This window comes from Notamacropus eugenii, chromosome 2 (assembly GCF_028372415.1).
Source record: "Notamacropus eugenii isolate mMacEug1 chromosome 2, mMacEug1.pri_v2, whole genome shotgun sequence".
Classification (NCBI taxonomy): domain Eukaryota; kingdom Metazoa; phylum Chordata; class Mammalia; order Diprotodontia; family Macropodidae; genus Notamacropus; species Notamacropus eugenii.
In genome coordinates, this window is record NC_092873.1 from 402419087 (window position 1) to 402446603 (window position 27517).

The 27517-nt window shown below is 38.3% G+C and overlaps 2 protein-coding genes across 2 annotated transcripts in view; one reads left to right on the forward strand and one right to left on the reverse strand.

The window, feature by feature from the left end:
• The window catches only part of KMO (kynurenine 3-monooxygenase), a 79945-nt gene extending 74572 nt beyond the window's left edge, over nt 1–5373 (forward strand). Inside the window, exon 15 of the mRNA XM_072647579.1 lies at nt 782–5373. Coding sequence (XP_072503680.1) covers nt 782–811 — 30 coding nt within the window. The 3' untranslated portion in view covers nt 812–5373. The remainder of the gene's footprint in view (nt 1–781) is intronic.
• Nucleotides 1–27517, reverse strand: part of OPN3 (opsin 3) — a 59949-nt gene that overhangs the window by 5921 nt on the left and 26511 nt on the right. The window contains exons 2-3 of the mRNA XM_072647584.1: nt 3773–4092; nt 875–1126 (exon numbers count right to left, since the gene is read on the reverse strand). Coding sequence (XP_072503685.1) covers nt 875–1126; nt 3773–4092 — 572 coding nt within the window. The remainder of the gene's footprint in view (nt 1–874; nt 1127–3772; nt 4093–27517) is intronic.

The window sequence follows — 27517 nt, forward strand, 5'->3', positions numbered from 1 at the left end:
GATTGCCACTCCTCTTCCAAAAGAACATATAAACTCTAACCCTATCACCATGATTGTCTTTTGTCTGAGAGAACTGGCTAAAAGGACCCTCCTTTTATTAACAACATTCTGGCCTTATTAATAAAATGATTAAATCACCCAGAAATTATGTCTCAGAACCTTTGTTAATTGTCACACATCTCATCTTATCATTTCCCCTGTTCAAATGACATTTCCCCTTCAATGGCTCTCTGTTTTCTATGGGATAAGATGCAAAATCTTTAGCTTTCAATCAAGAACTTTTACAGTCTTATCCAACTTACCACTCCAGTCTTATCTCCTGCTGCTTTTTGCTTTTAGCCAAGCTAGCCTTACTGTTCCCAAAACACACATTACCTACTATTTCCTTCCTGGGATATACTATCTAATCATCTCTGCTCATGTTAACCCTATATTTCCTTTGAGCTGCACTCAAACTAGGATCACCTTTTTTCTTTCCCTAAAAACTAGCTCAACGTTTTTCTTCTCTGAACTCTCATAGTCCTTCAGTGCATTGGAGGGACTTGCATTGTTAATTATCTTCTCATCTGTATATGTTGCATTGCCTTAACTAGACTACAAGGGCAGAAATTGTGGTTTGTTGTTTAATCTGTATTTCTTGTGCTTGACTCTGGACCTTACACATGGCAAGCATGCAAGAGTTTGACGTATTGAGTCTATATCTAAAGTCAGCAAAGTTTAAAGCTTCACAGGAAATTTATACATACACTATATTTACTTCAAAGTCTTCTTCTTCCTCCAGCTAATCCCTGATTTGGAAAATTATCCCTGATGCTGACCTGAACTGCTCCCAATCTATGATGACTAAAAGCATTCTGTTTGGTGTAAAGCATACCTTTCTGCTCATGAAGATGTAGATAATTGGATTGTATGCAGTACTGGATTTGGCAAAGAGAGATGGTATGATAGCCACAGTTGGGGTGACCAGGCTGCTGTAGCCATTTGCTACCAAGAGACAGATCACTGCATAAGGCATCCAACAGAACAGGAATATTGCTATCATTAAAAAACACATCTTGGCCACTTTCTTTTCATATCTCAGGATTTTGATCACTTGGATGGTTTGAAGTTCTTCAACACAGCGAAGCTGCAGATAGGCAAAACAGGACAAGGTGGAAACAAAATGAAAGATAATTTAAAGAAAATAATAATTTTCATTGATATAGAATTTTACATATTACAAAACCCATTATCTGATTTCATCCTTGCAACATCCATATAGAGGTGTTAAAAAAATACCTAACTCAGTGTTGCAATGGATAGAGTACTGAACCTAGAGTGAGAAAGGTGTGCGTTTAAATCCAGGCTCAGATGGTAACTTGCTGTGTGACTCTGGGCAAGCCACTTAACCTCCATCTGCCTCAGTTTCCTCTACTGTAAAATGCAAATAATAATAGTACCTACCTCCCAGGGTTGTTGTGAGGATCTAATGAAGTAATATTTGTAAAGCACTTTGTAGATCTTAAAATGCTGTCTAAATGTTAGCTATTATTATTATTATTTCAAGGCAGGTATTATGATCAACATTTTGCAAATGAATGAAGTAAGGTTCAAGCAGGAAAGTTGGAACTTTACCCTAAGTCTCTTGACTCTTAAGACTGTATTTAAAAACTTATTTGTGCTTTGTTCCAATCGAATATGGGGCAACTGTGGTAGTTCTCTCCTGTATCAGTGAGATTACAGATTTGAGGTGGCAAGAAAGCCTCTCTTTCTTCCATAAGGGAATTTTTCTTACTCCTTAGCTGGGAATAAGAAGAACTAATTTCCAATTTCTTTGATTAGCTAAAAGGTAAATCTTTTAGAACTTAAAGGTTTACTATGCTGGTAAACTCCACCGGTAAAACTGGCACAGGAGATATAGTGCCAGGCCTGGAGGGAGGAAGACTCATCTTCCTGAGTTCACATCCAGCCTCAGACATTTACTAACTGGGTGACCCTGGGCAAGTCACTTAATCCTATTTGCTTCAGTTTTGTCATCTGTAAAATGAGCTAGAAATGGAAATGGCAAATCACTCCAGTATCTTTAAAAAACAAAGAGTTGCCTATGACTTAAAAATAACTGAACTGAACTGGTGAACTAGTAGTGTTAACAAAAAAAAAAAAAGGAAAAAAAGAGTACCAGACTCTCAGAATGATCTTTCCCAGAATATAATCCTCCAGCTCTCAAAACACATACCAAATTTCTGTTGATGACAAGAGTTCTGCATGGGTAAATCCTACATATGGACTTTGTGACCTTAATCTCAAAGCAACTGAACTTTCCAATTCGATGTTAATGACTGCATGACAATCTGTGGTTGGTTTTATCTAAGAGTGACATCTAAAAGAAAGGTCTGGAGAAAAGAAACTGGACATTCTTTTTATATTCTCCAACTGTTCCCTTGACTCTTGGAAAGTTTGTAAGATATTAAATAATCAGTAACTTTACTATACCTCTAATTTCTCCACCTCAAAGATGCTGAGGAGGTGACAGAAACTCCCCAGAATGTTCTGAACTAAGTCTCCCCTTCCCTGGACTTCAGTTTCCTCATCTGTAAAGTCAAGGTTTGGATTAGATGGCCTCTGAGGTCTCTTCCAGATTTATAATTCCATGATTCTCAGACAAAATGTGTTTCAGTGTTCCTTCCTATTACTATTACTACAATTATTTTACTTTCATAAAAACAAAAATTCACATTTCCATAGCACTTGGAGGCTATATATTTTACTTATATAGCTCTGTGAGATAAGCATTGCAAATATCTTGATTGGGATTCTAAGAGTTAAGTGACTTGCCCAGGATCTCAGTTACTAAGTATCTGATGTAGGATTTAAACCCACATTTCTTGACTGTAAGTCAGGTATGCCATGACATCATGCTACCAGAACCATACAGAGTATGTTAATTCATTGATTGGGTTATACATTCTATCCTGTGTTAAAACACACACACACACACACACACACAAAAATGGTCCCTGCCTTCAGGTCTAACTCAGGTTGATCATATAATTCATTGGCAAGTTAATACCCAAAACCTTTCCACCTTGGTTGAAGGTCAGAGGTTCTATGAGCATCCAAATACCCCATTAACGTAGAGTTTCAGGAACAGAAGATGCCTTCAAATAACTTATTAAATAACTTCAAGTCAACATATAAAGTTGGGTCTTCTAGCTACTGCATCTATTATTCTCTCTCTCTCTCTCTCTCTCTCTCTCTCTCTCTCTCTCTCTCTCTCTCTCTCTCTATATATATATATATATATATATATATATATATATATATATGTATATTTGTATACATAAAAATACACCTATTATACTATACATATATATGTTTGAAACACCCATGATGCAAATATAAGGCCTATTAGTAATCTTATGATCACTTAATAGACATTTGGGAGGTATCAATTAAGATTTGTTAAATCAAGAAAACATAAGATTTTTAATTATACTTGGTACCATTAAAACTTTGTCAGATTCTCTCTCTTTCTCTCTCTCTCTCTCTCTCTCTCTCTCTCTCTCTCTCTCTCTCTCTCTCTCTTTCTCTCTCTCATATTCTAGGCCCATAAGTGAGTCACATTTTGAAAAAATAGTATGTGACTTTAGAATAAGATTCCTTCTAGTAGAAAATTCCCTAGATTCCCCATACAAAAGATTTTGCAAATAGTAATTATGTACCATTACAATGGATACTGTTTCACAGAAAATTTGGTAATGATGGGTTTGGGAGTTTAGAGGTTGCAACTCACCATTCGGATGGCATACAGAATGTGGCCATAGCAGTAGGCCATGACGCCAACGGGTAACACCAAACAGCCCAAGAAGAGGAAAAGCACAAAGGAGGAATCATTGGGGTCTTTGGATTTCCAGTCCACTGAGCAGCCTAGTCCATGGATTTCCAGAGTGTATCTGTTCCAGCCTAGGAGAGGAGCTCCTGTCCATACCAATGAGTAAAGCCAGATGTAGGTTATAGCCCTCCAGGTCCAGGAAAAATTAATCACTTTGGCATGAACAATTCTATGGTAGCGCTCATAGGCAAGGACGGTGAGGGTCATGATGGAAACAATCCCTGGAAGAAAAAAAAAAGAAGAAATGGGAAAAGATAAAGAGGCCCAGGTAAGTGATGGAAATAACATAATCCTCTGCATGGAGAAATCCTTAGAGTGTACAGAATAAACAGAATAGTAATCAACTTTTGACTCCCCTGAGTCTGAAGTAGCTTAGTATCCAAAGAGATCTGTGCTCAGACTTACAGAAAAGCTGGTGATAATAGCAACTATCAGGTGCAATCCAATGTGAAAAGAGTAAGAAATTATTTATCATTCTATTGCCAACTGGAAACCCTGGTGTAGGAATTACAAAAGGAGACATTATTTACTAAGATTACCTATTTTTGTTTCCCACTTTGACCAAATCTAAACTCAGACAATGGAGACAGAGTTTCCTTGAGTTCTTTTGACTATCCAGTTGGAAAATATTTCTTAATATGGACTCACTAATTGGATTCAAGCTAAGTAACTGTTATCAAGATGATGACTGGCAAGTTAAATTGACTTAATAGGGAAAAATCTTTCCAAAAGATTTAGTACATATAATAATTATGTAGGTGATGGAATCCTAATAAAGCTACCTCCAGTCCCAATATTCTAACTTCCATATAGGGCTCACTGGACAGCAGGCCCGCTGCCCCCATCTTGCCACTCACCCCACCCACACACTCAACATCCTAGCTTCTTCATACATGCCTCACTGCTCACTAGAACAACAGATGTGTCCATGAACTCATTGCTCTCATAGCACAGCAGGTGTGTCCATGTGATGGGATCCCAGCCACTGCCTCTAGCGAGCCACTACCCCCAGACCCATTCTTCATATTTCCCAGAGAAACAGTAGGTGTGTCCATGCACTCAACCGCAACCACATCCATCTAGTCTCAGACTGGACCACAATAGTCAGGCAATCAGAAAGCAGCACCACTGAGATTCCTGAGCAGGACGTGGACCCCAAAACAATAGAAGAGACCTTCCCTAAGTAGGCACCTGCACAGTAATAGCAAAAACTTGTTCTTTAGGTGAACTTATGACATAGACAGGCTTATGTATACATTGTGGGTAATCGCATACACAGTTCCATTGTGGCTGGGACCCTTCCCTTATTACCCAATCCCTTAACAAAGCCCTCTTGCCTTTTCATAATTCATAATTCAAAATAAAAATTCATAATTTCTGTTATGTAATTGCATTGCTACCCTACAAAAATCCATCTTGTTTTCTCTGGAGTTGCTGGTTCCTCTTGGAACTTAACTTGCTTCATGAGAGATGTCAATCTCAATAAATGCCTATACTTGGAATAGAGGTGGTCTGACTCAGAATTCTTTGATGTAGTTCCACCACAACACCTCATAAAACTGCAACATAGGTATATGTGGGATAACAGTGGGAATGATGCAGTAGAAGTTCTCACAGGAAGGATAGTCCCAAGATTTCTCATTATTACCCCATCTGAAGGCTCAGGATGCTGTTGTCCTGAGACTTATCCAGCTCAGGCTATCATTTAACTTGAAGGCTTATTAGGTCAAGAGGTATGCAGAAACGTATTTACCAGGAGGATATAATTATAGGACATCTCTCTTTTCAGTGGAAAATTGAAATAGTATACTCCCCCATGGTGGCTCAGCTCTCACTGAAAGAGAGGCTGGTAGCAAGTGTTCCACAGTTTTAAGGACCATCTTCTAGAAGTCTCAGTACACCAGAGTTCTGGATGATGGGCTGACACTGGGGAGCCAGCACTCAAAGGTCAGATACACTTGCCTGACCCTATCTTCTTTCCTTTTTCCTTTCTCTCTTCTGACTTCCTTTTTCCATAAATTCCAATGCCCAATTCAAAAAGAAATCACCAAACTGATGACCTCTAGGGCCTAGCCTTTTTAGCCATTTCTAGAGTTTGAAATCACCTTGGAAATGCTCTCCTGGCAGGAACTCAAAAGCCATGGAGTTATGTATGGTGTGCTAATTGCTGGTATGCAACTGGATATTGCCAATAGTGAGGAAGGCTAATGGATCAGGTAAGAAGCATCATTTCCACAGAGAAAGTTAGAGAGACTACAAGTAATCTAAACTTAAAGGGAGAAGGGGCTAGTCTCAGGAGATAACTCGTTGCTAGGTATACAGTATGAACTTTTAAAAGATTTTTGAATGAATGAATCAGTGGCGAAGTCAGCCCTGTTTCTAATCCAGCCTTCACATCCATCATGTAATGTGACATCCCCTGTGGACAAAGGGATAACTATCCTCACCACCTGCCAATCAGCTGCCACCCTCAATGAAGGCCAGCTAGTTTAACTGAAGCAGCAAGGCTCCCTGAGGGAGAGACAGGAGGCAGCATATGCCAGGAAAATAAAACCACCACTACCACCCTGACTACAATCTCTCTTCATACCCTAATGTTTTCAGCTCAGGACCCTGACCCAAAAGCCCTGGAAATAGAACCCATTCCCCACCCCCTACCTCCCCTGCATCCACTGGAGCTGCTTCCAACCTGCCCCTCTCAGTCATCATTGAGAGGAAAAGTCATTGTGGGAAAAGGGTCTGCCTTCCTCATTACCTCCATCAACAACTTTTAGCAGACTGCTACCATCAATACCCAAATATGCAGATTATAAACCTTTTATGACTAAGTAAATAAGTACTAGGTCTATTTCCGAGGCAAATAGATTTGCTCAGCTAGTAAATGTCAGGTATGGGATTTTAACCCAGAGTGTTGTGGCTGGGTATTCAACAGCATAGTTACAATAAAATTTGTTAGAACGTGGTCTGTATCTCATTAATTCCAGTTCATTTATATTTATCAGGATTAAGTTTTCCATCCAAGCACAAAATATTAGGGTGAGTGAACACACTGCCTTGCAAATTAGCACTTACTTTTCTTGTATTCTTAAGATTAGAGCAAAGAGGGAAAATATAGTTTCAGCTTTAGCATTTTATTCTTGCGTGTTTTTCTTTTTTAGTTAAAAACGAGAATTTTGGAAAGCAGAGGTATGAAAGCACAACCAGTACTCAAAATGCTGCATAACTCATTTACTATGGCTAGTTACCACGAATCTATGAAGATGAGTCTTATCCCATGACAGATAAACTCTTTTGAACAGACCCACATAGATGGATTTGGTCTCTATAACTATAGCCAACGTACATATCAGCCCCACTAAAATATTCTCTAGGTCCATATACCCTGAGATAATTTTAGTTTTAGGCTATAATATGGTATATGCAACATCTTCTAGTTATTTCTTTCCTTCCTCTCTTTTTCTTTTCCTTCCTTCCTCCTTTCCTTTCTACCATTCAGTTTCTAGCACTACTTGTATAAATATCATTATGTAAGTCACTGTACTATGCTGATCTCAGTTTCTTCATCTCTAAAATGAGGGGGTTAGATTAGATAGGTTGTTTCCAGCTCTACTGTTATGATCCTATTATTTTAGGGCTGATGCAATTGCATATTTTAATATTATTTTAAACAAACCTTTGAGCTAATATTGAACTTACTTCTTCAATGCACAAGCCAGTATTTATTGCTTCAATAAACTTGTGGAACATAGTTTAAACTAGTGAGTTATGTCTCTTTACCATTCCCATGGGCTTCAAAGATATCTTTCCATATCCTTACATACTTTTTTAGGGATGTGATGATTAAGATGATATTGTTGGCATTTCCTACAATATTTATTATAAGTCAATCAACAGTAGAATGATCTATATGCCCAGATCTCTGCTATGTATTATGGGAGATACAAGAGGCCCAAGATATGATCATTGCCTTTAAGGGAGCTTATACTCAGGAAGACAAGACTAATAATACACATGAAACAATTAGAGAGTAATATTCGAAAGAATATTAACACTGTGTGGAATGAGGTGCTCCATGCTTGGGAATACACTTTGGAGGACCCTTCCTGGAGGAAGTGGGGACTTGAGCTGAACCTAGGATTTTGATAGGCAGAAAGAAAAAGTGAGGTCATACAAACTTGGGTAGCAAGAAAGCAAAAGCTAAAGAGCAGAATTTGAAACCTAGGGCTAGCCTGTAGCTTTGTACAGTGCCACTGGCTCTGGTAGGAGTAACATTCCTGTTCTCTACAACTAAGGACAGTTGAAGGAATCCAAAATTGGAAAGACTATGAACAAAGTGAATCTGGATGGTTGAGAAGCATAGTGTTCATACTGAAAGACATAATAGTTGCATAATAGTTGGCATATCACATCACATACTCATATCACATCTGGACTATTACATTTAGTTCTAGGTACCCCATTTTGGGAAGATACTAACAATCTAGAGAACGTTCCAGAGGAGGATGATTATTATGATGGAGGAACTGAAAATGATGCCATATAAGGATCGGTTGAAGAAACTGTAAATGGTTAGTAAATGGAGAAGATCAGTCGTATAGAAAAGAGACTAGACTTCTTTTGTTTGGCCCAATACTGCAAAACTCAAGGATAGCAAGTGAAAGTTGCAGCAAGGGAGATATCAGGTACCTGGGAGGAAGACCTTTGAAACAAAGCTGGCTGTGTTACCTGGGCAAGTCATTTAATCTCTGTTTGCATCACTTCCCTCAACTGCAAAATGAGAAAATAATAGAATTTATTTCCCAGGGTTGTTATAAGGGTTAAATGAGATATTGCTGGCAAAAAGCTGGCAAAAAGTGCTATGGACCACTTTGGGAGGTAATGGGATCTCTATTACTGGAAATTTTCAAGTAGAAGCCCAGTGACCACTTGTCAGTAATATTGTGGATGGATATCTCTGTCAGGTATGAGTTGGACTAGATGACCCATGATGTTTCTTCCAACATTGAGATTCCATGCACAGGATTCTGTGGATACAAATTTCTTGATTTCTTTACCTTCTATCTTTTTTTTAAAGATTTATCATGTCAGCCATTTAAAGATTTATCATGTTAGTCATTGATGTACCCTGTGCATCAATGTGAGCCTAAAGAAGACCTACATTGGTACAGGGATTTCCCAATACCAATGAAATCTCAGGTCTATTCCCTGCTCCTACCTCTCATTAGATCAGTTATGCTTCTTGCTTCTAGTGTTTAGAATAACTGATGTGAGATCTGTTGAAGGGATTCTTGTTTTGGTATATGTTGAACAATCACAAAATTTGAGAATTGGAAGGGACCACAATATCCATTCAATCCAACTCATACTAGGAAAGAATCCCTAGTATAACATATCCAGCATGGGACCACTCAACCTCTGTTGGAAGACCTCTAAGAGGGGCAACACATTACCCCTTGAGCATTCCATTCCATTTTGAACATCTCTGATTTCTTCCTTATGCCAAGCCTAAACTTGTCTCTTTGTAACTTCTGTCTATTGTGAATGGGTCTGTCCTCTAGCGCCAAATAGAACAAATTAAGTCCTTCTTCCATGTGACAGTCTTTCAATATTTGGAGATAAGCTACCATGTGCCTCACATCATCATCTCCACCTCTGTTCCCAAAGTCCTCTTCATAGAGTATGGACCACTGGATATGCTTACCCAGCACAAGTCAATCAATCTTATTGAATTTCAGTTTCCTCATCTGCAAAATGAAGTTTATTCTAAGGTCCCTTCCACCTCTACATCTATGCTCTGATTGTCCTCCTTTGGTCACTTGTACAGGTAACCTTCAGTGAAAACATAAGTGTTTTACAATCCTGGGACTGTTAGACACTGTAATTTATACATAAATTATCACCTGGAATATATTCAAAGTTAAGGACTACAATTCTCACTTTTACTGTGGAGCACTTAGCACTGAAAATTAAGATGATAACAGTTTAGTAATTCTAGACCATTTTTAGTGCAACATAGAAAGGATCAGGAATGTAAATAGCAATCACCTTAACTAAAATTATACACTCATTTTACAGGTTGCACAGAGGAGGGTCATAAGAATTATCCTATGCATTTTTCACCGAACATTTTGTCTAGAGAGTTGAGGGGTTGTTTAGTGAGAAGATGTATAACACAGTAAAAAAAATCCCTGTACTTGGGAGCTAGAAAATCTGGGTTCAAGTCCTGGTTCTACCATTTACTAGACACATGTTCTTAGGCAAGATACTTAATCTCTCTAAGCCTGGTATTTTTATCAGTAAAGGAAGGAAGGAAATAATTATTTATTAAGCACCTACTATATGCTAGGTACTCACTTTACAAGCAATATCTCATTTAATCCTTATAACAACCCTGGGAAATAAATTCTATTATTTTCTCATTTTACAGTTGAGGGAAGTGATGCAAACAAAGATTAAATGCCTTGCCCAGGTAACACAGCTAATAAGTATCTAAGGCTGGATTTGAACTCACTTTTTTCTGATTCCAGTGCTAGCATTAAATGTGCTGCTTTACCCAACTAGCTGTAAAATGAAGATAATCATGCCTTCTTCATAGCACTATTGTAAAGATTAAATGAGATGAGTGATAGGCCTTAGAAACAGAATTTAGAGTAGTATACGAATGCAAATAATAACAATGGTCTGGGAATGGAGTAGTTGCCTTTGTTAGGATTTGGGAGTACAGGGGCACAGGCTGAAGAAAAAACTCGTAGCTAGTAAGGTTTTAGATATTCATAATAAGGCACGCAAAACCAAACTAGCTTTTATTTTGTCCTTTTTTCAAGGACCAGTCATTTCCTCTTTCTCCCACTAGATGGCAATATTGAATAATTTACCTTCAATATACTGGCACCTTGGTCTCAGTAGTATCATTCCCAAAATAATTTGAACACAGAACATTTACAGGTTTAAAATACACCGATGCAATCACAAAATGTTGGTCTGGTGGGGTGAGGGGCAGGTTGGATTATGTACCACCCAGAGGCATAAAAGAGAGGGTCGCGGAATTATGGGGCAAGGGTAACTTAAGCCTTGAGTGATTGTTGTGTATTTTATGGGTGCAGACTGATCACCTTGACCTAAGTCAAGGGATTCAAAGAATGTTTCCTCACACTTTGGATTGTTAGGAACAATGAAGGATTGCTAAAGGAAACAGAAGTGATGATTCAGTGGTATAAAGGGGAGATCTGAGGTAGAGGAGAAGAAATATGACTCTTGTCAAGATGTTTGGAGGAAGGAAAGGAAAAAGTCAGCTGTATACTTAGAACTTAAAAAAACAAAGCAAAACAGATTTGTAGGCCTTCCTAAAGGTGACAGAACTGGATGCTTGGAGTCAGTGCTTCTTCCTCCCAAAAAAATTGATACAGTAGAGTCACAGACACTATCAAGAGGAAGAATCCAAGTAATTGGTGATTAGAACTCTGTTCAGTTACTGAGGCAGTTATTATTGACCTGATAAAGACATTTAGAGATGTCTATTTTCCTGCAGTATATATTCAAGACATAACATAAAATCTCCTAAGATTTATCAAAATCGATGACTACTACTTACTTCTACACAAATGATACTGCTAGAAGGGAGCTCAAAAGCATTGTCAAAGACTATGAAGTCTTGGGCAAGAAACTGAAGTCCTGGAGACAGAGATTGTGTTTTTCTCACTGGTACCCATTAAAAACAAGGAATATGGAAGAGAAGATTTTATGTGGGAATTGATTAGCTTGCTGAGAAGATGGTATAGGAAAATGGGATTTGAATTTCTGGATCACAGCTTAAAATAAAGGGATGACAGATTTCTGGCCATAAATAGAATGTACTTCACAAAGACAGCTAATGAAATATTTATCAAATATCTTGCAAATCTAATCAAAAGAATGATGGAGAAAGGGGAATATTGCTTATATATATCTCCAAAGCTAGATATCATAGAGTAGCTATAACTAAGAAAGATTAATAGGTAGGACATGCCAAACTTCTCAGAAGACCAACTCCACGAAAGGAGCCAGTGACAAAATACTTCATGCCAACTACTTATATATAAATACCCAAAGTTTAAACAACAAACAAGAAGGACTTGAGATCCTAATGCAAGGAGGGAAATTTTACCTCAAACATATCACTGAATCTTCATGGGATTAAATCCATACCTTATTTAAAAGAAATAGGAAAGGCAAAAGATCGATTAGGATAGTATTGTATATTAAGAAGGCCTATTCACAAATGAAATCCAGGAATCAGAAGAGGGAAATGTTGCCGAAAATTTGGTTTATGTTCAAGGGAGAGAGAAATAAAAGACATTCTCTCCCACCCACCCCCCACATTGGAATATACTTTAGACCACTCAGACAGAAGTAGGACATAGATGAGGAGTTTGAGAAAAATATCACAAGCCTGGCACAGTGCTATAATATAGTAATAAAGAAGACTTTAATTATCCAAACATCTGCTGCAGTTCATTCTTCAAAAAGCAAAGCAGCAAATAACTTTTTGACTTGCCTCAATGATAATTCCATCCTTCAAAAGCTGGAAGAATCAGCAAGGAGAAATTCTAGCACAGTACCTGGCATATAGTAGAAACTTAATAAATATTCATTGACTGACTAATCTGAATCTGATTCTAAAAAAGGTAGGAAATGGATTTTCAGGAATAGAAATGATGAGAACACTGCAGGAAAGTGACCATTACTTCTTAGAGTTTATGACACAGAAAGAGGAAAATTTGGACATAGTCTGACACCCACACTAGATTTGGAGAAAATAAATTTTAAAGAGTTCAAAGGAAGGATGAGGAAGATCCTGCAGACTGAAATTTTACAGGCAAGCTCAGCCCAGGAGAGATGCTCAGGAAGCAAATTCTGTAGATACAAAGGGAAACAATTCCAAAAAGGATGAGAAAATAGGATTTATCTGGAGAGACCAAAGCAGATATAGAGGGAACTCACCAACCAACTTAATTTTAAAAACAAAAAAAGAGAAAAGAAATGCACAGAAGATGAAAACAAGGCCAAATAACAAAAGTATGCTATGATTCTGGAAAATTAGTGTCAAGTCTGATATTGTTTAGTATTAGTAGAAGTTCTTAAGGGAAGCTGGCAACAGTTTAGAAACTGTAGTGGGCAAAATGGGGATGGAAAAAGGGATAAGATTTTTGCTTGGTGTGGATGGGATGATGATAACTAAGAAGAGAGTGCAGATAAAACACAAGTCTTATTTTGCTTCTTTTTTCTCTGCTAAGGAGAATGGCCTTTCCACTTAAAGTGATAAAACCACAAAAACAACAAAGATGAGGCTACCTGGAAAATAAATAAGGAGATTATAAGAGAGAAGCTAGCTGTACTTCTTGAATTCATCACCTAACCCTAATAAAATGCATCTCTGGTGTTGAATGATTTGACAGAGGTGATTACTGAGCCAATACCAGGAATATTTGAAAGATTATGCATGGAAAACAGAAGTGCCACAAGATTAGAAAACTGTACTGATTTTCAAAAAAGGGAAAAGGACAGAGTATACAAACTAAAGAAGTCAAGTGTGCTTGACTTTAATTCCTAGGAAAATTCTAAAGACAGATAATTGAAGAGATGGTTGGTGAATATCTAGAAAGATGGTTGGTGATCGATCACCAGGAAATGGTGATTATAAAGAAGCAGAAGCTTCATCAAGAATAAGTCATGCCGGACTAAGCATATTTCCTCTTGCAAAGGATTACTAAACTTAGAGATAAAGAGAATGCTGTAGATTTACTTTACCTAGATCCTAGCAAAAGCTAAAGAATCTCATACTATTCTTTTGGATAATATGGTGTCATGGGAACTAGTTAGGTGGCTGAACTTGAAGTTGCTAATGGTTAACTAATGTTAACTAAAGTTGCTAATATCTTTGTGTCAGCTCGGTAAGAGGTCTCCAATAGAGTACCCCAAGGATCTGGATTTGGCTCTTTGCTCCTGAACATATTCACCCATTACAAGTAAGTGACTGATAGAAAGATGACTCACTCATCAAATTTGCAGGTGATTTTGAATAGGGTGGGATAACTAACCCTAGATAACAGAGGCAGGACCCAAAAAGATCTTGACAGGGTAGAGCATTGTGCTGAATCTATTAAGATGAAATGCAGTCAGAATAAATGTTGTTGTACAATTGAGGGGAAAAACGTCAACTCTATTGGTACAGGATAAAAGAGCCATAATTTAGGTAGCAGTTTGAAAAAAGAGCTGAGGGTTAGGGTATTAAGTTGAGGTAACTTTATCCTACATTGAGCCAAGCATAACTTCCAAGAATAAGATGATTGTCTCACTGTAACATGCCCTCATCACATCTCACTTGGAATATTGTATTCAGTTCTGGACCTCCACAGTTTAAGAAAGTCATTGATAAGCTGGAGAGTGGCCAGAGGAGATCAACTAGAATGTTGAAGGACCTTGAAGCCATACTATAAGAAGATTAACTGAAGGCAATGAGATGTTTAGCTTGGATAAGAGAAGTTTTTGTGGTGGAAGGGAGTTGGGGGAGGGAACATGAGAGTTGTCCTCACTTATTTTAAGAGTTACCAGACAAAGGAGAGATTAGACTTGTTCAACTTTGCCCTGGAGGGTAGAACTAGAAGCAATGAGTACAGGTTGCAAAGAGGTATATTTCTCTCTGATGTCATAAAAACTTAACAATTAGAAGTATCAAAAAGTGCAATGTATTTCCTTGAAAGGTATTGGGTTCTTCTTCCTTATCATCAGAGGCTAAGTGGACACTTTTTAGGTATGTTATAGTAGGGATTTCTTTTGTAGATGGGTTGAACTAGATGGCTACTGACATCCCTTCCAATCCTCAGATTCTGTTATTATACAAGTCATATAAAACTTTCTTAAATACTCAATATATTTTTCATCTCATCCATGTGGAGATTCCATCATTGGTCCAATGAAATCATTCACAGACCAATCAGGACTTTCCATTCTGTGTGCTTCTTTTTTAACCAATTAAGCATCAGCATGTATTAAGCACCTACTATTTACCAGCAATTGTACAAGGTACTTGAGATACAGACACACACAAAAAAACAACCAAAACCCAACAAAACAAAAAATCAGTCCCTACTCTCATGGAGCTTACTTTCTATCAAGGGGCAACAACATGTGCACATATAAGCATATACAAAACAAATATATAGAAAGGACAAATGCAAAATAAATGCAGGGTAGTTAAATACAATGAGGGAGGGATGGCTCCAGCAGTTGGAGAGATCAAGAATGGTGTCCATAGACATGTGAGCTGTCTTCAAGGAAGAGAAGGATCCTGCAACATGGAAGTTTCCTCCCCTTACGCTTAGCATCTCAGCTTTCCCTCACTCACTACCAGATTTTAAAATGGATAGTCTTGGCTCATTTACTTTCATTTACTGCTTCCCCTTTGCTGATAAGAATTAGGTCTAGAGTAAGTTCTCCTTTTCTTTTCCTCTACTTCTTAGAGAGGAAAGTCAATTAGCAAATCAATTAAAAAATCTAGGAAATTCTCTGCCTTTAAGGGAGTATCAGATAAATGAAACTTTTAGCAGGTACCCAGGTAGGTAAAACTCAAGCCCCCTTGACACTATCTTGCCTCCGGGTCAGCTGTATTAGGAACTCACTGTCCATTTTTATTTCTTGCTATTTGCTTTCATTGGTTTCATGTGTACTATGGTGTCTCATTGTATTTACTGCCCTGGTGATACTATTGTGATCTTAGGTAGATCCTCTAGGACTCATAGGACTAATGAGGACACCCAGCTGGGTACATAGGGAGAATGTAGATTTTTTTTTTCATGGAACCACTAGAGGGCAGTAGCAACTTGATGGGGCTAGTGAAGGTGTTCCTCGGGAGGAGAGCACCAGCAGGATAGGAAAGTTTGATCTATTAACAGGAATTATGTACTGAGGCCAATCGGAGACAGAAGGAAAGAAGTAACCAAATAAGGAAACTAGAAGGGCAGTAAAGATCATGGCTGGAGCACAAGTTAAGCCTTGAGGAAATGAGTAGGTGACCAAAGCAGTCCAAGTCAGGCAGAATGGGGCTTGGTCAGAGACAAGGCAAAGTTGGCAGATGTACACGAATGACTTGGTCAACTTCTCCCCTACTCTTCCCCTTAGGTTCTCCAAGGGGCACTAACCCACCAGACCTAGAATCTGACAGACAACATTTTTGTTTCTCTCACATTTTATTGTTACCCAAATGCTCTCCACTGTCCTCAGTCAGTCAGTAAGCATTATGTCCCAGGCACTGTGCTAAACCCAGGAGACAGAGAGAGGGAGAGAGACATAAACAGCTCTTGCCAATGAGGAGCTCAGAAATGAGTGGAGGGAACATAATACGGAAATAATTAGGGATATGTAAGACATATAGAGAGTAGATGAAGTAACCCTAAGAGAGAAGGCATTAGCAGCTGGGGCAGGGGGAGGGGGACACTGGGAAAGGCTTCTTGAAGGTGGTAGGGTAAACTGAGTCTTGAAAGAAGCTAGGAAAATTAAGAGGTGAAGTAGAATGGGAGGAGCATTCTAGGTCTGGGACACAGCCAGAAGAAAGATATGGAAATAGGAAATGGGTAATGTAAAATTGTATTCAAGGAACTACAAGCAAGCCAGTGTCAATGGATCATAGAGTAGGAAGAGAATTTAAAGCATAAGAAGACTGGAAAGGCAAGAGTGGATCATGTTATAAAGAACTTTAAATGTTAAACAGAGGAGTTCATTTTTTTTTTTATCCTGGAGATAATAGGGAGCCACTGGAACTTATTGAGTTGAGGAGTGACCCAGACTTTGGGAAAAAAATCACCTGGCAGCCGGGTAGAGGATAGATTAGAGGGGGAAGAAATTTGAGGTAAGGAGATGATTTAGAAAGGTTATTACAATAGTCCAGGTGAGAGGTGATTTTGAACTAGTATTGTGACTGTGTAAATGGAAAAGAGAACATCTAGGAGAGGTGTTATAAATGTATAAATGACAAGACTTCTCTGCAGATTGGATATGTGGGATGACTGAGAATGAGGTGTTAAGGACGAAACCACAGTTACAAAGCCTGGTAACTGGAAGGATGGTGTTGCCCTTGACAGTAATGGTAAATAAAAGAGTGAAGAAGGTTTGGGGAGAAACATAATAACTTCTGTTTTGAACATGTTGCTTTTGAGATTCCTATGGGACATACAGTCCAAGATGTCCAAAAAAAGCTGCTGATTTGAGACTGGAGGTCAAGAGAGAAACTAGGGCTATATATATATATATATATAGAGAGAGAGAGAGAGAGAGAGAGAGAGAGAGAGAGAGAGAGAGAGAGAGAGAGAGAGAGAGAGACTTGGGAATCATCTGCATAGAGATCACCACTGAACCCAAGGGATCTGATAAGGTCACCAAGTAAAAAAAATGTAAAGTAAAAAGAGTAGGGTCTAGAACAGAGTCTTGAGGGACTCTCAGGGTAAGTAGGTGTGTCACGTATAGAGAGTCAGCAAAAGAGATCAAGAAGGAGCAGTCAAACTCATACTTTCTTTGGAATGTCATGTACTCTCTTTTTAATTTTTATTTATTTTATTTTTAATTTGTGGAATAAATTTATGTTTATTTAAATAATATTTAATAAATTTAAAAATATTTAATAAACAATATTTAAATGATACATAACATTATAATAAAAAGATGATTGCACATGAAATTGCAAATCTGTTATGAATAACTTGCTATTCTTTTAAAATACATAATAAAATTATCATATAAATACCTTTTTTTCTTTTTCCTTTTTTCCTCCTCCCTTCCAACCCTGTTCTAGAGATGGCTACCATTAGACACAAATATGTATAGATATACTCTCTACTAGAGGCATAATGGTAGAGAGGAGAGAAGGCAGGTCTCTGTGTCAGGAAGACAAGCCCTGCCTCTGACTGATATTGTTTGTGTGACCCTGACCTGTCACTTAATTATGCAGTGCCTTGAGTAACCCTCTAAGACTATATGTTGTAGAAAAAGTGTGACTTCCATTGGGGATATTAATGATAATAGCGAGCATTTACATAGCTTTTTAAATATTGCAAGATGCCATACAAATATTGTTATGTCATTTTATCCTCGTGGCAGCCTTGGTGCTATTATCACCACTATTTTACAGATGAGGAAATTGAGGCAGATAGGAGTTGCGACTTTCCCAGGGTCTCACAGTAAATGTGTGTTTAAAGGTAGGATTTAAACTCAGAGCTTCATGATGGCAGGCCCGGGATTCTTTCCACTGTGCCCCCTAGCTGATCCAACAGTTTCCTTATTTGAGAGTTCCTTGTACCAAATTAATTGACAGGTTCAGGCCTTACCTCTAATACTCTTGGGGAATATGGCCTAGTGCAGAGCTGGCTGAGTATCCAACCAAGAACCAATCAAGAGCCTGAAAACCTGGATTCACTTTCTGCTTCTGAAATTTATTAGAATTTATCAGCTGTTAGCTGTGTAAGTCACATAAGTTCTAAATTCCTCAGGCAAATCACCAGGCCTTTTCCATTGCAGTATGAGTCACACCTCTATGAAGCTGTTTTTCTCTGCTTGTTAAAGGGTCCGGTTCACTATATTTCCTATGCTATGCATTTTATAATGACATCTGAGGCCCTAAATAATGTTTTCAATCTTCTTTCTAATTATTTTTTCCTGTGAATTATTAGGCATCTATTTCATTGTCGTTCTTCTTAGTCTGGCACACCTAATGCTTCCACGGTATTCATTCCAAGAAAAAAAAAATCTGTGTGCTTATCTCCCTTCCTATTTCTAATTGGAAGCCCCAGACAGACTCATAAGCCTCCAGTGGAACATATTTTATCTTGTTATTGTTCAAGCCTGTCTGACTCTTCATGGCCCCATTTGGGGTTTTCTTGGCAGAGTTACTGGGGTGGTTTGCCATTTCCTTCTCCAGCTCTTTTTACAAATGAGGAAACTGAGGCAAACAGTTAAATGACTTGACCAGAGTCACACAGATAGTAAGTGTCTGAGGCCAGATTTGAACTCAGGAAGATGAGTCTTCCTGACTTCAGATTCAGCACTCTACCCATTGTACCCCCTAGCTGCCCCTCATCTTCTTTCTAGTTCTCATGAAATGCATTCCATGTCCAGCCGGGAGCCCAGTATCCAGCACACCTCGTCATTCAGAAAACCAGATGGTGTTTTAGATACTGTCTCCATAGTCAGCTCGTTACTCTCACTGTCTTTCTCTTCAGACATCCCAAAAGCAGACATAAAAGCACATTTTTACAGTGTTTACTCAGGGACTTCACAGTTCCCAAAAAGACACCTTGGACTTCTGCAGGTATTATTGATTCCCCATGAATAACAATAACTTGTATTTATATAAATAGTTAAGTTATATAACACCAACAACCTTGAAAAATATTGTAAATATTACCATTTCTATCTTACAAAAGAAGAAATTAAAGCTTATAGAAGTTTTGACTTGCTCAAGTTCATACAATTACTAATTGCTTGAGGTAAGATTTAAACTTCCTTTTCCTGATTCTAGATCCAAAACTCAATCTGTATCTATACTGTATCTATACAGATGCACGTAAATGTGTGTATATAGGTATATATATGCATATATGTACACCTACATACATAGACATGGATATACACACACACATATCTCTTTGATATTCCATTAGCAGTTGTGCAGGTTAAAACTTATTTGCCTTTATTTGAAGGTTTTATCTTTACGTAGCTCAAGCTCCTTGCCCTGGAGCATAAGCTCCCTTGGCACTGGCCTGGCCTCTAGCACCTTGCCTTGTTCGAGCTCCTCTTCCAGAAGTAATGATCTTGGCAGTCCTCTGCTCCTCCTTTTGTTCTGGGTCTTCCTGGCATGTCCAATACTCTCTCAGAAGGGTGAGTAGAAGACAACATTGGGCTTAGAGTCAAGAGAGATCAGGGTTTGAATCTTACTTCTTACACAGATTTACTATGTGGCTCTATGCAAGTACTTAGCCTCTCTGAGCCTCAGTTTTCTCATCTGCAAAATGGGATTGATAATATCTATGGACCTATTTTACAGAGTTAAGAATCAAATGAGATAATATAGGCAAAGCATTTACGTACCTTGAAGTATTATATAATGCCAACTATTATTATTATTATTATTATTATTATTATTATTATTATTATTATTATTATTGAGACGCAGCATGAAATAGTGGGTAAGGAATTGGCCTTGGGGCCAGAAAGACCTGTGGTGAAGTGTGACACTGGGTAAGTCACCTCTCAGTACTTGAGGCAAGATTTTAAGTTGATGAGAAGGTTATTCAATCATTTCAGTTATGTTCAACTCTTTATGACCCCATCTGGGGTTTTCTTGGCAGAGATACTAGAGGGGTTTGCCATTTTCTTCTCCAGCTCATTTTACAGATGAGGAAACTGAGGCAAACATGGTTGAGTGACTTGCCCAGGGACACACATCTAGGAAGTGTGTGAGGCCAGATTTCAACTCAGGAAGATGGGTCTTTCTGACTCCAGGTCTGGCACTCTATCTACTGTGCCACCTAGCTATCCCATGATGAGCAGGTACAGGTATATATTGATAGAGGGAGTATCCCCCCATCCTCCGTATTAATGAAACCACAAAATTATAGGTCCAGAACCTATCCTGCTGTTGTTATAGTACTATTACAAAAAAGTAGGCATTGGACAGCAGTTGTCAGGCTCTTCTCATATTACAGTGAAAACATGTAATTTATTAGGAGGATAGCATAATTGCCTGGCTGTGGTTAAATTATTTACATATAATTAAATACCTATAATGTTCTTGAAGACAGTTTTAATAGGCAAATATTATTCTTTGAAATTTATACACTGTTTCTTTGCTTAGTAAATTCCTTAACTCTAATTATACTGGGGAAGGTAAATTTTACCCTACTCTACATATAAATTATAGGAATTTCCAAGGTAGTGAAAGCTGAATTAATCAGGTTTTCCTGTGCATAAAGAAATTATAAAATGTTGTTTTGTCATTTTTCTTTGTGACATAATCTTTTTATGGGTTGATTTCTTCCCCCCAAACCACCTGAATGAACCCTTCTTGCACATCAGTCTAATCGGGAAGTGTCAACCAAGATATTTTTCAATATAGCATTTTTTCATTGATCTTATTTGACTTATCAAAATTTTATCCAAGTAATAATTTATATTCACAGTTCATGATTTTCTCTCCCTTGTCTCTTTCCCTCTTTTCTTTCTTAGTTATTTCCCCTTGAAATCACTTTAATCTCTCAGATTATTTAAGCCAGGAAGATTGAGCACTGAAGGGTATTCATCATAGCACAAAAGTTAAAACTGCACAGAATCAAAAATGTACTTTCAGGTAAGAAGCTTAAAGGGAGAGATCTATTTTTGGAAACCAGGTGGAAATGCAGCCAACTATATTTGTACAATAGTCTTTACATTTTAATAGCTGAAAGCTCCTGACACAGCAGGGAAAATCAGCTGCCAAATCAGAATGGCTCAGGAAGGTAAGAAGTCACATAATAAAGTAATAAGGTAGAAGAATCCTTAGGCACCATCCACACTTTACAAATGAGGAAGTTAAGACCAAGAGAGGTTAGCTGGCACAGTGGATAGAGCACCAGACCCAAAGTTAGAAAGACTCATTTTTCTGAGTTAAAAAATGATTGCAGACTCTTACCAGCGGTATGACGCTGGGCAAGTCACGTAGCCCTGTTTACCTCAGTTTCCTCGTCTGTAAAATGAGCTGGAGAAGGAAGTAGCAAATCACTTTGCCACAAAAAACCCAAATGAAATCACAAAGAGTCAGACACAACTGAAAAAAAGTGACTGGACAACAAGTTTACACAGAAAGTAAGCATCAGGGCCATAGTGTCAAACCTAGGTTGTCTCATGCCAAAGAAAATAAGCTAGACAAGCTTTCTATAGTCTAATCCTTCTTAGAGGCAGGGAGGTAGCATTACTGAATTTGAAATCAAGAAGACCAGAATGTGATTTCCACCTCAGATATTTCCTGGCTTTGTGACCCTGGGCAAGCCACAAAACTGGCAACCTTGGCTTTTTTATCTATAAAATAGGTTTGTTGTAAGGATCAAATGAGGTATATGTAAAGCACACTACAAACCCTGAAGTGTTATATAAATGTGAGCTGTTATTAATAACTATTAAACTTCACCTTATTCAATTTATCCCAATGTTTCTATCCTGAAGAGACCTTTCTGGATCCTGACTTTATTATCTAATGTGTCTGTTATCCCTCCTTACTCTGAAAATTTGAAAAGTATGCCACCTGTAACTCTGGCCTGGTCATTGATAAAAATGGTAACATTGGGCCAAGCACCAGACCTATCAAACTGATATCAAGCATTAAAAGATTGGGTCTGGCGATTTAACCAGCTGAGTCCACACCCACTATCTACATCTTTCCATCGTTTTTACAGGAAGAGCATGACAACCTTTTCCTATTTTTTGTTGTTGGCTAAAATCTAGGTAATCTATGCCTACAACGTTCCCCAGATCTAGCAGTTTAGTAAATCTGCACCTCCCCCAATGCAGATTAGATAAATCAGGCATGACTCGCCCTTGATGATGTGAGATGAGCTCTTTGTTATCACTATTTTACTTCCTAAATGTTCACTAACCGTCTCTTTATAATAATATGTCCTAGAATAGTGCCAGGAACAGAAATTAAGCTCGATGGTCTTTAATTTGCCAATGCCATTGTCTTCTCAGTTTTTGAAAATTAGTTGTCCTTTTCCCATCCCATGGTAGTATTCCTATAGTCATCCACATTAGCATTGTAATGCTGTCCTAGCAGCCTATAACCAATATCTACATTAAATACATCTTTATTTGCTTATTTTGCCTTGAAAGGCAGATGGGTATAGATTAGATGGTCTCTAAAAATCCATGGCGTTATAATTTGCTTTAATACTAGGGAAGGGATTTTTGTTTGAAGTGTCTCCATATTCATTCTTTTTTCCAGGGGCAGGCTTCTATAATGGTCAGAGCCCTGGCTCTGGAATAAGGAGAACTAGGTTGTTTAATGACCCTAATCTAATTCTTACTAGTTGTGTGCCTGAAGACGTCATTTAAATTAAGCTTCCTCATTTATAAAATGGGAATAATGTTGCTTGTACTACCTACCTTACAAAAATGTGAGCAAAATACATTTTAAACATTAGGGTGCTCTCTGAATAGAAACTATTATTATTATCATCCCTCTGGGTGAGGCTGTCCTTGACTTTTCTTTGGATTACGATAATAATGTTCTAACCAATCTCCCTCTAGTCTCTCCTGAAGTCATCCTGTATACTAGTATGAAATTAATTAGAAAGAGGAGATAGGGACTAGACGTATGATTTCATTAAAATTGGGAATTCCTGGATGAGGAAACTTCTAAGGCATGTTGGCATTTTCTTTGCAACTTATATTATAAGACAGTGACCTAGAGCTCTGAGAAAGCTAAGTGATTTACCCACGGTCACACGGCAAATGTGTTTGGAATGCAACTTGAGCCCAGGTCTTCCCAGTTTCAAGGCCAACTCTCTATGTGCTGTGCCACATTGCTTCTCATTAAGTTAATTATCCTACTAAAATGTCGTTCAGGCATTTCTCCTGCTTACACACCTATTCTGTTATCCCAAGCCTTGTTAAAGAAGGTCCAATGTCCTCTTCTTAGCTATCATACTTCTATCCATTAGATCCAGCCCCAGGAATTCAACTTTTCTCCAATTACGTTTTAGCACTAATCTTCATTACCACTTCAGTTCTATTGTTTGACCTTGTTCATGCTGTTTAATACTAATATTTTTTTTTCATATATGTATAGACTGAGAGGTAGCATGGCAGATTATAGTATGTTGGATTAGCATTCAAATTTCATGACTGATACTTTAGCTGTGTGACCGTGGACAAATCACCACACTTTTCTGAGATTCAGACAACTCCTAAAACTTATTTCCAAAATTCTAGACAGTTGCCACCTATGTTGGTGTAGAGAGTTCCCACAGTGACAAATCACACATCGAGATTTGTCTCCTCTCCCCAGCTAGGTTGTAAGCTCCATAAGGGTAAAAAACCATATCTGACACTTCTTTGTGTCTCACCTCTCTTCTTCCTCCCCTCTCCCTCCTCCCCCATAAGATATAAAGTAGAAGATACTCAATCAACATGTGTTGATGATAAAAGTTTATGAACACAGTATCATATTCCTTCTTTACTTTCAAAGGAGGATAGCCATTATGAAATGAGGGGAATGGTCTGCCTCAGTTGTTAACACAGTGCCTGCTCATTAAGCAGAGAGAGGAATAAATCCACACATACCTACAGCTCAAGTCATCAGGAAAATTGGGCCTGTATGAGCAGCCTCACTTATACCCACTATTAAAAGCCCATTTCCATCTAACTAAATGTCTTTGCAGGGTTTGGATCCAACTTAGATCTGCATGATTGCCCCTTTGGCTGATTTACAGCTTTCACCCTTGATTCCGATGCTGACTGTCTTCGGATTCCCTTTCTACTTTGCCAACAACAGTTTTGCTATGGTCTGTAGGTAGTTCTTTTGCTTCTGGCCTTTCTGCACTCTGCTTTGACTACTCCATTGCTGACCTCTTCACCAAAGGCAAGTCTAAGATCCTTCCCTTGTCTTAATTATTGTTGATGGAATGCTCCCAGATCCCATAGCATCATGTGCCATGATGCCTTAGCAGGCACCTTGGACATCACATACTCCACCTTGAAAGCCCTGACTCTAGCAGGTATATTATTTTGGAATTAATACATAAATTTTCTTGGCCCTAGTAATTTGTATCTTAATTTGTGTGAATTTATCATTCCTCAATCAATAAATCAATAAGCATTTATTAAGTTCTTACTATGTACCTAGTATGTGTTCATCCTTCGTTGCCGAAAAAGGCCATGTCATCAGAGAAATAATGACATGACTTGCACTTGACTTTGTTTTGAGTGAGGAAGGGCTGTGCAGGTCACCAGCCTCACTTCCCCTCCAGAGCCATCTAGGTCCAGTGACAAGATATTCATCAGGATGACTGGAAGAAGACCCAGGATGAGGCAACTGGGGTTAAGTGGGCTTGCCCAAGGTTGCACAGCTAGTGAGTGCCAAGTGTCTAAGGTGAGATTTGAACTCAGGTCCTCCTGACTCCTGCACTGGTGTTTTATCCACTGCACCACCTAGCTGCCCCATGTACCTAGTACTAGGTATTGGGACTGAGAGAGAAAGAGAGTCCTTACATGACCTATTATCAGTAGTAGCAAATACAAGGTATTTTTTCCCTTGATTTATTGCTTTCCATCTATAATAAGCTAACTGGACCATCCCTGGAGGAATCTTGCAAAGTTGGCAAGTTGAGAACCAATGATAAGTTGGTGCCCCTTCCTTAGCTCTGTTCCATGGAATGGGTTGAGTCTCTTTTTGGTACAAGGGTATTCTCATTCTCCAAGTGTTTCTTCACTTCTTTCATTATAAGTTTATGAAATCTTTGCCTTGTATGAGGAAAAGCAGAGGCATGAAATTAACTCACACTATTTACCTCAAAATATTCCAGGTTTCAGACAAACTTATTCTTGTCTTGCCCTCTCCTATTTTGCTCATGCCATTCCAAATGCCTGGAATAGCTTTTTCCCCCATCTTTTGTTGTTCAGTCATTTTAGTGGTGTCTGATTCTCTGTGACCCCATTTGGGTTTTTTTTGGCAAAGATACTGGGGTGACTTTCCATTTCTCTTTCTAGCTAAGTTTACAGATGAGGGAATTGAGGTAAACAGAGTCACAGAGTTATAGTAAGTATGTGAAGCCAGATATGAACTCGGAAAGATGAGTCTTCCTGATGGGCATTCTATCCATTGTACCACCTACCTGCTCCTCCTAAATCTCTTCATATTGAAATCCCTCCCTTCTTTCTATGTCCAACTCAAGTGTCATTTTGACCCCTTAGTAACCTTATTCTCCAAGCAGAAAGTGTTCTTCACTCAAATTTCTGATAGCAGCTTTCCTAGAACTTGTCTATTGTAATTACCATATGTCTCTCTGGTATCATGGTTATTTGTGTACATGTTTTCTTTCTTATCCCTCTCTGTTTTCCCCATACATTAGATTGCAATTTCCTTGACGATCTATGTGTCTGTCTTTGTAGTCACAATATCAAGCACTATATAATCAATAGACTGTAAGCCCCTTGAGGGCAGAGACTATTTTATTTTTATCTTGTATCTCCAGTGCCTAACACAATGCTTGGCATATAGTAGATCCTTAATAAATGCTTTTTTGATTGATTAAGAAATGATTGTTGAATTAAATGCGCTAAAAATCCAAGAGAAGTCCAGCAGCTCACAATTGTCTTGATCATTAGAGCAAAGAGTTGATGTTTCTGCGTCAGATTACCTTTCCCTGTTTTACCCAACACAGCATTTGTCTACCCTTTGAATATTTACAGCAGGCTCATCAGAAATGGTCCCTTGGAAGTAAGATCACATAGCAGCTGGAAGCTTCCTTGTTGGGTTTTCAATAATTTTCTATTATTGTGCTGCTGACTCAACCCAAGAGTATCGAAACACAGCCAGAAGGTTTGGTGTCAGTTTTCTCTGAGGGCAGAGTACAACTCTCAGCTAAGTAGTTCTTTAAAAGTAACCAGTCAGCTGGAAAGTGAACTGAATGGCTCCAAGCCATAGAAAGGAAACTGTGAGTACAGAGTAAGCAACTTCTCTGAGAGGGTGATAAAAAGAGTAAAGGAGAGAGAGAGAGAGAGAGAGAGAGAGAGAGAGAGAGAGAGAGAGAGAGAGAGAGAGAGAGAGAGAGAGAGAGAGAGCAGCAAGTACCTTGGCAAGCAGCCAAGGTTTGAGCAGTAAAGCCTGAGTTGGTGATTGTTGGAGGGTAAGTGGGATAAACCAGAAAATGCCATTTTCTTGAAACTTTTACATGCTCCATATCAGTGATATTAAACTCAAATAGAAACAGAAGTCACTAAACACTACACAAGGATCCCTGAAAACTGAATATTGACTTAGTTTAAAAGTTTAACTTTTTAAAAAATTAATTTAATTAACTTGGTTTAGCTCTATGCCTTGTTGTATTTTTACTTATTTTGTTAAATATTTCCAAGTTGCATTTTTAATATGGAATGGACCACACTTGGGAGCAATGTGGGCCACATGCTCCAAATCACCAACAGTAAGAGAAATAAAAATTAAAACAGCCTTGAGGTTTTACCTCATTCCATGCAAATCATAAAAGGTAAAAAGGATGGGAATGGTTAATGCTATTGGGGCTATGAAAAGACAGGTACCCTGATGGATTGTTGGTGGATCTGTGAAGATGTTTTGGATTTCAATAGGAATTATGCAAGAAAATGGACAAAGTATTCATATTCTTTGGACTAGTAATACCAATAATGGTACATATAATGATGATCACCATCACCATTGTCATAGTTAATTAACATTTTTATATCTCACGGAGGCAGTTAGGTGGCTCAGTGGATAGCATGCCACACTTGGAGTCAGGAAGACTCAACTTCCCAGGGTTCAAATCCAGCCTCTGACACTTCCTTAATCTCTGTTTGCCTCAATCCACTGGAGAAGAAAATGACAAACCACTCTAGTATCTTTACCAAGAAAAT